This window comes from Eptesicus fuscus, chromosome 14 (assembly GCF_027574615.1).
Source record: "Eptesicus fuscus isolate TK198812 chromosome 14, DD_ASM_mEF_20220401, whole genome shotgun sequence".
Taxonomy (NCBI): Eukaryota; Metazoa; Chordata; class Mammalia; order Chiroptera; family Vespertilionidae; genus Eptesicus; species Eptesicus fuscus.
In genome coordinates this window covers 39,038,592-39,050,325 of record NC_072486.1, presented here as the reverse complement: position 1 = coordinate 39,050,325, position 11,734 = coordinate 39,038,592, and the positions used below count along the sequence as shown (strand labels likewise).

At 41.0% G+C, this 11,734-nt stretch overlaps 1 protein-coding gene across 1 annotated transcript in view; it reads left to right on the top strand.

The window, feature by feature from the left end:
• Positions 1–671: 671 nt before the first annotated feature.
• Positions 672–11,734, top strand: part of FBXL13 (F-box and leucine rich repeat protein 13) — a 152,803-nt gene continuing 141,740 nt past the window's right edge. Inside the window, 2 exon segments of the mRNA XM_008151323.3 lie at positions 672–766; positions 1,225–1,315. Coding sequence (XP_008149545.3) covers positions 723–766; positions 1,225–1,315 — 135 coding nt within the window. The 5' untranslated portion in view covers positions 672–722.

Sequence of the window (11,734 nt, the reverse complement as noted above, 5' to 3'; positions counted from 1 at the left end):
TGGTTGCTTCTTGTATGTAACCTAACCTGAGATCGAACTTGCAACCTTGGCGTATTGGGACGATGCTCTAACCAACTGAGCCACCTGGCCAGGGCCAGGCTGCGTCTTCTTTATCTCCTTAGTTATAGGATTTCTGTTCGGTTAGATTTCAGGCTGCTCTGAATGATGGTTGTTCTGTAGTTTAATTGTAATTTTGATGTCACTGTGGGAGTTTCCGACTATCGCATTTACCTGAGCCACCATCTTGACCAGACCCCACAGTAAATTTTGATGGTGGATTTTCTCAATCATTTTTGTGGTTGGCTCTGAGGAATTTTTTACTTTAAAAAGGACTTCCTCATACTTCAAAAGGGTGGAAACCACTGATCTGAAGAATCACAACGATGTCTTCAATTTGTCTATAAAGCACTCCTCACCTAATGAAAACACTGTGCAGGGACTCTATTGTGTCATTTATGATAGATTTTAAAAGAGAGTAAAGGTAAACTGCATTTTGGTCCGACTTTGCACAATATTAACGCTGAATGAATATGGAGGGGTATCTATAAAGCATGCATACTTACAACCGTCATATTACTTGACTTTGTAGTTGTCTGAGGGGTCTATCTGTTGCTCTGAGAACATGCAGATCCAGAAACACGGATTCCATTTCCTTTCCCCAGGTTCTGTTGTGTGGTCTGCTTATTACATGTCCTCAGGACCCGCTGAGGTTTTTAGAGGAAATGATCATCATTATAATGAAAAATGGCCTCGAAAGTCTTCTCTGGTGAGTCTTGCTTTGATTTGTGGTAGGGAGGCATTTTGAAGGTAAAATAAATGCTCATTGTAGAGTATCAAAAAGGGTCTTGCTAATGAATGCTTCCAATCTCAAGATTGTTAAAGAATCCCTCCACATGCGTTTAAGTCTGTAAGGACTTTGAAAGGAACCATTTGCCCACTGGTTCTCACCTTGAGAAATAGTGTTTTCATCAGTACTTTGTGCTCTAGGGCCGTTTATTTCAGGTTGGACACGAGGAAAGGGAGGCGTGCCATCCTGGGGAAGCCGCAAAATCTTGAGGGGGAGGTACTTTGAAAAAGCCCTCCTGGTGGTTCTGCTATGCTTCTCCCCAGGGACCTGTCTCTTCCTTCCCCTCCCATACACTCCATCTAAATAGCCAATGATTTAATTATGGAACTAACTACTATAAAATGAAATTAATTTTTGACTGTGTTTTATTATTAAAGGGATATGTGCATTGATCCATCAATGAAACCCAAAATTCGGAGATTATCTGAAACTTACTTGGAACAACTTTTTGGATTGGATGATCAGCTGGTAAGGATTAGTAATCAAGCATTCTAAAATATATTTTTTAAGTTTTGATAGAAATTTTCAAATACAATTTAGATTTTAAAAGTGGCGTGAGAGCAGACTGATTCTGCAATTGGGGGCACTCCCAAAAGTGATGGGGCAACACACACACACACACACACACACACACACACAGACACACACACACACGGAGACACATACACATACTCATAGTAACATCCCCTTCCCCCTCCGAATTTCCACGAAGCATTGAGACAGGCATTTCTTCTCCCTCTTTCTGATAAAACTTTTATATTAAATTTCCCCTTTACCACTTCTCTTTCCCCTCCTCTCTTGCATTTTTATAATGATAAAAAATAGTGTGGTGAAATGCTTTAAAGGAGGATATTTTCTTTCCTTCCTAATCTACTTCTTTCTGTATTCCACCCCCCTTCATTCTCCCTGCCATCTGCTCAGGAATTATGCTCATAAGGATATGGCCAACGAGATCTAAGTTAAAAGCCAGGCCAGTTGTTAATGAAAGGAACAACCAGCTCCAACAGCTGTTTTTGATCCTGTAAAGAGGGCAGGGAAGTAATTCAGGACACGGATGCTTTTAGAACAAAGACTGTGCATCTAAAAGAAGCTAAAATAGCAGAAGGCATGTGGGGAGAGAAATACTGACACAAACTCGATGTGTGCGGGACCACATGTGAGACCTCCAGATCCCAGGCTGATGTCTCAGTAAGCATAGGCAGGGCTGGGGAGTGGCTGGTGAAGTTGAGCATTGATAAGTGAAATGAAAGCCACAGTCAAGGTGGGTGGCAAGAGCCAGGAACAATCTGAAGCATCATTTAGAAGACTGGGTAGAGAGTAACACCAATCACTGATCCTAATCATTGGTCTGCAACAGAGGGACAGAAATGGAGGGGTGGGATATTTCTGCCAAGCCTGAGGTGATTCTGAGGCACCGACATACTGGGAAGAACCAATATGTCTGATTCTTATTGATCTGCATCATGGTGTGTGGTGTCTTAATGACTTGACTTTATCAAACACAGACCTCTGATCTACTGTGAGTGCAGACAACCGAAAACCAAGTTCCTGGAGATGCTCGGGGGCAACCTCAGGAGCTGAGGGGGAGACCCAGATGAGCCCCCATCCTCACCCCTTACCCACTAGAATAGTTCTGCTTTGAGTATAATGTCACTTGAAAAAAAGCTCGAGAACCATTGCTTATAAGATACTAAAAGTGTTAAAAATGACTGATCTCGAGGGGTAAACCTCATTGTCAGTATTTTGAAAGCAATCTTATAAAATGCAATTAGATTGTGTCCAATGTCTAGATAAAAACCTATAGAGAATTTTTAAATAACGCACAGAATTCCAACAGACACCAAAGCTACTTCGAACAAAGTTTTATTAAAAAGCAATTCTCAGAAGTGTTTCATGATGTTGAAAGCACAGAGGAAAAAATGTTGGAAGCTGATCCTGACTTAGAAAGGAGTATGACAGTTCACCAAGACATAGGAAAGATGCCCACTTCATATCCTAAGTTAGGAAAAATGGAAACTAGATGTGACTTTGCAAAATGTAAATCTCCAGATGCCTTGGATTGCTAGGTAGAAGGCTTACCCTAAGTTGGCTATAGATTAATTCATTTCTTCTTCACCCTCAGTGAAAATTGAAAAGTATTTTTTAAACAAAGAGATAAGACACTAATTTGCAATATTTTTAGTATTTTAAATTACATATAGTAAATATTAGCTTTCCTTTTTAATTTTCTCTTTTATACAGTAATAACTGCCAGTAATAGAATGTTTAATGTTTTGAAAAAACATTTTAAAGGCCACAATATTGGTTATTAATATTGCTTTGCATGCTTTCAGCAGGCAGTCATTTTTATGGTCTCACAATATACAACAAGGGCTGTCTGTATGTGCCTATTTATAAATATATATATTTGTTTCTGTTTATGAAAACAGAGAAGATTTACTACAGGAAACTGTAAGTCAAATAGTTATAGGAAAAGTAGGAAATGTTCTCATAACAGTAGATATATAGTTTAACTTTGTCCCAAGATGAAAGGATCAACCATTGTAAGAAGGAAACTAACTTCACAGACTTGATTCTCATTGCGTAGGAAATGACATCTCCAGATGGGCTTACTAATTATAAGGAGAAAAGGCATCTCTAACATTAAAAAATCTTTAACACAAAGCATAACACTAAAGTAGAGAGAATGCCATCATACAGCTTCACAATTATCAACATTTTGCCATTCTTGCTCATTATTTTCCCCTTACCCTTTTTTGCTGGAGCATTATAAAGCAAATCCGAAGAATTATATTATTTTACCAGTAAATACTTCAGTGTGCATCTCTTAACAGGAAATGAGATTTTTAGATTACGTACCACAGTGCCATTGTCTACCTAATTAAATTGGCAATCATTCCTGAATATAATCCAGTGCTGATTGTATTCTGATATATAAATTCTATATTCAGTCCATATTAGGGTGTCCCTAATTCTCAAAAGTGCCTTTTTACTTATCGCTCTAAGTCGAAATCCATACAGGGTCCACATATTGGGTTGGCTGTTATGCAGCTACAATCATTCGTTCTTATTTTTCCCCATGTCATTTATTGAATAAGGCAGATAATGTGTCATGTGAAATGTCCCACATTCTCATGGTTTCCTCCGGCGTCATTTCATTTGTTCTGTTTCTTGTATTTCCTGCAAGTTGTACTTAGACCTACACAATATTCACGTTCTTTCCCCCCTGTTTTTCCTCTTGGTGACAAGAAGGCTGCATTGGGGGTGTTGTGTTCTTCCTAATGCATCCCATCAGGAGGTAACCCTGGTCCGGCTGACCCACTTTTAATGAATCTTGATACTTACAAACATTAATATAATTCCTCATTTAGCTTTATTCTTCAATGTAATGTTTTTTATCCTTCAATGGAATATTTTTATTTCAAAATAATAATGCCACAAGGCCACTAACAATAAAACTACCTCAGTTTAAGAAAATTATGCAATTATTTTTGCCTTGAAGATGTATATTTCCTACCAGGTATTTTCAGTAAAAAATTAAATTTTTACCTAAATTAATTCTTTTTTTTTTTTTGGGTACTGAAGGTCACCTTTTCTTTTAATGATGTGTAACATTACATGGTGCAAAATCAAAACAATAAAATGCGGAGTATCCAGAGAAATATTGCTTGCATTTCTGCCTCTATCCTCCCCATTTCCTCCCTTTCTCTAGGTAACCAATTTTCTAAGTTTTTAGCTTATCTCCTTCCATTGCTTCTTTTTGAAAAATACTAGCAAATACATTGTATTCTCCGCCCCTCTGACTTCTTACATGTAAATAGCAGACAATAGCCTTCTGCTTCTTGCTTTTCTCACACATTAAAATGTTATCACATGGAGCATTGTGTAATGAAATCCTAAAGTCCAAATGAAAGATGTTGACTTAAAAGGTAAAAAAAAAAAAAAAAAAGGTCTTACTGATGTAACAAACATCGTTTAATTATGAAAGGAAACTGGGGTTTTAACCATTTGGGAGAGACAGACAGATCCCATGCCCCAAACAAGAATCAACTGGTTGATAACCACATCCACTCTTGCTGGTTTGTAAAAATATTCCTTTTTTTTGAGGTTGAGTAGATTATTATTTCCTGAGAAGGCATCAAAATAAGTATTACTGTAACCTAGAAGAAATAAAAATAAAGATGTGTAGAAATTATTAAGATATGAATTAGATTCATGTTGTTTGCTTTTAGGATAAATTTAAGTGTAAAGTAAGTAATAATAGTTAATGAATGATATGGCATTTATGTATGTTTATCTGCTGTGTATGGCATTTGAGAGTTCTAAATAACATTTTTGTAAGTTTTTAATTTACTTTAAATTGTTTCAGGGATTTTATTTAATAAAATTTGTTATAAACATTTACATGTTTAAGAAAATTTAGTTTTTCTAAGTTGTATTTATTTAAATCTGTTTATTAAATAGAGCACTAACATACTAATAGCAATGAGTGTTTCTCTCCATGCACAAAAGCCTGCTGGGCATTAAAGTCTCTTTAAAAAATTTGTAGAAGATCAAAAATTAAGAAACTTGCCTGGCCAGTGTGGCTCAATGGTTGAGCATCGACCCATGAACCAGATCACGGTTCAATTCCTGTTCAGGGCACATGCCCAGGTTGTGGGCTCGATCCCCAGTGGAGGGCATGCAGGAGGCAGCTGATCAATTATTCTCTCTCATCATTGATGTCTCTCTCTCTCTCTCTCTCTCTCTCCCTCTCCCTTGCTCTCCCTGAAATCAATAAAAACATATTTAAAAAAATTAAGAAATTATATGAAAGAAAATAAAATCTCACTAGTAAAGGCAAACATATAGTAAAGGTAGTAGACCAACCACTTATAAATCTAGCATGAAACAATTAAAATTACAAGAAGTACTTATTTATAGTTTTGACCTTTTCTTTTTCTCTTAATGAATTCCCTTTAACATTTCTTGTAATGCAGGTTTAGTGGTAATGAAAGACTTACATTTATTTTTCATTTTAGTCTTACCAGATTCCTCATATTATACTAGATACCTCAAATACTATAGAAGTAAACCTTTTCTATAGGTATTATTTAAATTATAGCCATTTTCTTATCCTATCTAATAAAAGAGTAATATGCAAATTGACCCACCTCTACTTCACCCACCAGCCACGCCCACCAGCCAATCAGGAGCAAGTATGCAAATTAACCCAACCAAGATGGCTGTGGCCACAGAGAGAGCAGGAGGGAGGCTTGGGTTTCCCCGGCGATGGAGGAAGCCAAGCTTTCTGCACACCCTGGCCAGCCCAGGCCTCCACTCCAGGCTACAAAGTTTCAATTATAGAAGGTAAATAAATCCCAACAAAAATGGTGGCAGCCACGGAGCTGGAGAGAGCAGGAGGCTAGGGTTGTCCCCAGCGATGGAGGAAGCCAAGCTTCTGCAGCCCTGGCCTGCCTTGGCCTCCACTTAAGGCTACAAAGTTTCAATTATAGAAGATATATAAGTCCCAACAGAAATGGCTGCCACCACAGAGCGAGCAGAAGGCTTGGCTCCGCTCCAGGCTACAAAGTTTCAATTGTAGAAGATAAATAAATTCCGGATACCAGGGCCTCCCCTTGGGTCACTGGGGGGCATGGCCAGCCTGCAAACCACCACAGGCCCCTCGCCCAGGCTGCCCAACACCCCAAGGGAACCCCCACCCTGATCCAGGACACCCTTCAGGGCAAACCAGCTGGCCCCCACCCATGCACCAGGCCTCTATCCCAGTGGTTGGCAAACTGTGGCTTGTGAGCCACATGCGGCTCTTTGGCCCCTTGAGTTTGTGGCTCACAAGCCGCAGTTTGCCAACCACTGCTCTAAGGTATCACCCAAATCATTGTCCTAAAGCAGTGGCCAGCAAACCGCGGCTCGTGAGCCACAAACTCAAGGGGCCAAAGAGCCACATGTGGCTTGTGAGCTGCAGTTTGCCGACCACTGCTCTATCCTATCTAATAAAAGAGTAATATGCAGATTGACCATCACTTCAACACACAAGATGGCTGCCCCAATGTGGTCAAAGATCCTGCCCCCATGTGGACACAAGATGGCCACCACAAGATGGCCAGCAGGGGAGGGCAATTGGGAGGGACTAGGCCTGCAAGGAATGGCAGTTGGGGGCGATCAAGCCTGCAGGGGAGGGCAGTTAGGGGTGACCAGGCCGGCAGAGGAGGGAAGTTGGGGGTGACTGGGCCTGCAGGGAAGGGCAGTTGTGGGGGACCCAGGCCTGCAGGGGAGGGCAGTTAGGGGTGACCAGGCCTAAACGGGCAGTCAGACATCCTTCGAGGGGTCCCAGATTGGAGAGGGTGCAGGCTGGGCTGAGGGACACACCCTCCCCCTGTGCACGAATTTCGTGCACTGGGCCTCTAGTATATAATAAATGTACAGTGTCTTACAAAGTTAAAAATTAATGGGACAAATTACTACTGACATTAAAGAGCCATAAATTCAGTGGTTGTAATTCATGATTTCTAATTGTATTTCATTATCTTTTCATTTATTACAAAGTTTCCTCTGGTTTCATCAGCCTGGGATACAAGTAGCATAGTGTTGATAGTAACATTCCAAACTTCACTTCCTCTTGTCTGTATCTTCAGGAGATTGGGTTCCTCTTAAAATTCCAACCAGTTGTTTCTGGAAATCCCAAAGCAGTCCCTCGTGAATTCAAGAATTCCCCATCAGTGTGTCTGTCCCGAACCCATGAAGCCACCTGAGGGTGGAGCCTTAGCTGCTGCTCTAGACTTCCTGGGAGCTTGGATGTGTGACCGAGGTGGCACTCCAGGCTCCTTCAACCACAAATCCTCAAGATGCCAAAATAGTGCCCCTTTCTCTGGGCTCTCTGCTCTGCTCAAACCATACCCAGTGATCGCTTTGACAAAGATACTTTTTTGAAGACTTCTAAGTCAAACTCGCACTTCAGGACTGAAGTCAAATTTGTTTATCTGTCAAAATAGTACCACTGTGTGGCAAGAACTTAAAACTTTCAATTCATTTTGCTACCAGCTGTGAAATGAAGTGCTTCTTGATAAAAATTTTAATTTAGTGGATTGTATTTCAAAATTTGTCACAATGTAAGGCTTTTTGTGATATTTTTATCACATTATTTAGAACTTTTAAAATTTAAAGTCATGTGATATTGATGGCTCTGTATTGTACGTGCTCTGCAGAAGTGGGGAAATACCTTTCCTTACTTGTGTTGCACAAATAGTGCCATGGGCCTCATGGGAACAGTTCTTTCAGATTTTTGTTTATAGTATCTTCTTCCTTAAGGCTCAGAACCCCAATCCAAGGGGCTAAGATGCCTTGTGGCTTCCCCCCCGCATCCTAGTCATTCTTTCAGATCATAGAAGAAAATTTCTTCATCTTGTCAAAACAAATTCAAAACAAAAATATCTAAATTGACTTCTAGACCTTTTCTTTAAAAATTAATTAGAAATGCTTAGATAACTGAATTCATCAGATTTAGGCTGGGACCATCCTTTCCTTGCCCCTAATATTCATTAAATGTTGAAAAATTCAGAAAAGGATAATAAAGAAAAAAAGGTGGTAAATTCCTTACATAAACTGAGTTGTCAATGCAAATATGTGTTCCTTGTTTAGATTCTAGTTTGAACATCCTATTTAATAAAGAGGGAATATGCTAATTGACCCTCATGCTATTGCAAAGATGGCGGCACCCACAGCCAATAAGGAGGGAAATATGCTAATTGACTGCCACGCCCTCAAAGATGGCGGCACCCACAGCCAATAAGGAGAGAATATGCTAATTGACTGCCATGCTCTCAAAGATGGCAGTGCCCACAGCCACAAGATGGCAGCGCCCAGTCCCCTCAGCCCTGCTGGGGTGGCAGGCACATGGCAAGGCCAGGCGCCTGCCTCTGGAGTCCCCCAGTCCTCTCAGCCCACCAGCCACTCAGGGCTGGCCCAAGGCACAGGCAAGCCTTGGATGGCGGCTGTCCAGCAGCCCAGGGCTACCTGAGGCTCAGGTAACCAGGGCCAGCCGAGGCTTGCACTGCCGGCAGTGGCAGCAGCAGAGGTGTGATGGGGCATTGCCTTCCCCTGATCACTGGGTCACCTCCCACCCCTGAGGGCTCCCGGACTGTGAGGGGGGCAGGCTGGGCTGAGGGACCCCCCGTCCAGTGCATGAATTTTCATGCACCAGGCCTCTAGTAAATGTATAAGACATTTTGGGAGAACCATTCCAAAGATTTGGACATGGAGTGGGTATTAGATGACATTAAACAATTATTAGTAACTAGAGGCCTGGTGCATGAAACTTCGTGCCCTCGGGGTTGTGAGGGTGGTCCCTCAGTCTGGCCTGCACTGTCTCACAGTCCAGGAGCCCTTGGGGGATGTTGGACTGCCTTGGAGGCGGGAGAGGCTCCTGTCAAGGCCGCTGCGCTCGCCAGCCGTGAGCCTGGCTTCTGGCTGAGTGGCACTCCCACTGACCACCAGGGGGCAGCTCCTGCGTTGAGCATCTGCCCCCTAGTGGTCAGTGTGCATCATCGCAACCGGTCATTCTGCCGTTCAGTCGATTTGCATATTAGCCTTTTATTATATAGGATCATCTAAGATAGAATACTAGAATTGTAGTTGTGAAGAAAATGTGTGTAGAGATAGATACTAAAAGACTTTAGGGATGAAATGTCATGATTTATATATTTTTATATACTTCAAAATAGAAAAAGCAAACGTAGGAGAATGTTGACAATGTTTTCAGGTGTTTATACTATTTTCTGTATTTTAAAAAATAAAACCCTTTTTAAGACCAAGTTGTAATTATGCTATGTCTAGTATCGTTTAAAAAAGAAATCATGTTGTATTTCACTTCTTTTTATTTTTCTTCCAGCTATAAAAAATGTTTCCTTGAAACTAAGGTGTTAAAAAAGAAAAGAAAAAAAAAAAAAAACTAGGGTGTTAAGTTGAATGTATTTTCATTGAATCATATTATTTCCTGTTGAAACTCAGCTTAATACAGTGGGCCTTCACATTTCCTGTCCCCAGTGTCCATGAGGGGTAAGACATCCTCATACTAGTAACAGTGATTCATCATAGTGGTCATTCCTAGAGAGGGTGGGAGTGAGGGAACCTTAAGGAAGGTGGGGGTGTGATCATGGGTACTTTAAAAAAAGTTTCATCGGTGATTCTAGTCAACCTCTGGAGAAGGGAACACAGGTCTAAAAGAAAAGACGACTGTCCAATTCTTACTAAATGCTGGAAAAGTTCTTTTACAACTAATTTATTACTTCAACATTGCCACCCTTTAACCTTAGAAACCATCTCCCATGGCAGAATTTTCTCTGGAGTTTCCAGACTCGAAAATAATCTTACAAAATAACTGGACTCTCAGAAATCGTACGGTGATACACCTTCCACCGCGTCGCCCTCTGTTCCGTTACAGCCAGCAGGTGCCTGTGTGCGGCAGCCCTTGTGGGAAGTGGGTGTGAGTGGTTTGTGAGGGCCCAGAAACGGCTCTCACTCTTAGGTCCTCTATACCAACACCAAGTTGCTCTTTTATTCAGCAACTTCTCCACATAGTTGTCCGAATCCTTTACCTTCCATTTGCAGTGGCCAGATGGCAGAGAACTGGCCTGCATCTAGGCAGCTGTCTAATTCAATCAATCTGTACTTATGTGTGGAGCTCCTACTCTGTGTAATGCACTGCCAGCTGGAATACAAACGTCAGGGAACATTTTCCGATCAGAAGCAATTAGCCAGTATACAACGGCTACGAAGAGTAGAAAGCATGGTACGGGAGTGTCAGTGGTGAAAACGAAGTTAAACCATGTGACCCAGTGTGCCTGCCTGTGACTGATGGTTCAACTGGCCAGAGGCACTGCTGAGCTGCAGTGGAGCTGATGCATGCCCAGCCCCAGGGACGGGCAGAGGGTGGGGGGGATAGGGTGGGGGTCGGGGGTGGGGTGGGGGAGAGGGGTCATGGTGGTGATCACAAACCTGGAGCTCCTGTTGCAGGCCAGTCCCTTGGAGTTGCTCTTTTAAAGCTATGCCTCCCTGTGGAGAAAACAAGAGGATGAGGAAAAATCATCTATTTTAATTCTATTAGTGTGTGTGTGTGTGTGTGTTTTAAACTGGGAGAACAATACATGTGAAATTAAAACAATAATTTAGGGAAAGAACTACTAAAAGGGAATATTACAACTACAAAGTCTTTCAACAATAGAAACAAAACAATACTTTTATGCTGCTTTAAAGTGTTGATCATTAGAAAAGTCAAGTTCAAGTGTTACTGGCTGAATTATAATTTTTCTTTTCAAAGTCATTATTACCATTATGACTATTCATTTGATTGTGTAATATATTTATATTTTATGAACTATGCCATTTATTGTAGATATTTATATAGCACTTTCCAGGTTGTATCTTCTAAAGAGAAGTTTAGGCTTAAGAAATTGAGGGATCAACAGCAGAGCTGAAAAATAGTAATGTAGATGAAATTGTCTTTGCTTCTGCCACCTCATTCCGTTTTTGGTTTTATCTTTCCTGCTATGATATCCCTAATACTCTTACTTTACTGATCTGGATTCCTCTCCCTACCTCATACCCCAAAATCAGAATTTAGCAGAATTTAGTAGATGACTTCAGTGGATTACATTCTCCCTCATCACAAGAGTAATTTGCAAGTCACTGATCATCAGAGAGATGCAAATTAAAACGACAATGAGGTATCACCTCACACTTGTCAAAATGGCTACTACCATCAGCAAGTGACAAGTGCCGTGAGGATGTGGAGAAAAGGGAACCCTGCTAGTGGGAATGCAGACTGGTGCGGCCATTATGGAAAACAGTATGGAGTTTCCTCAAAAAATTAAATATGGAATTGCTATTTGA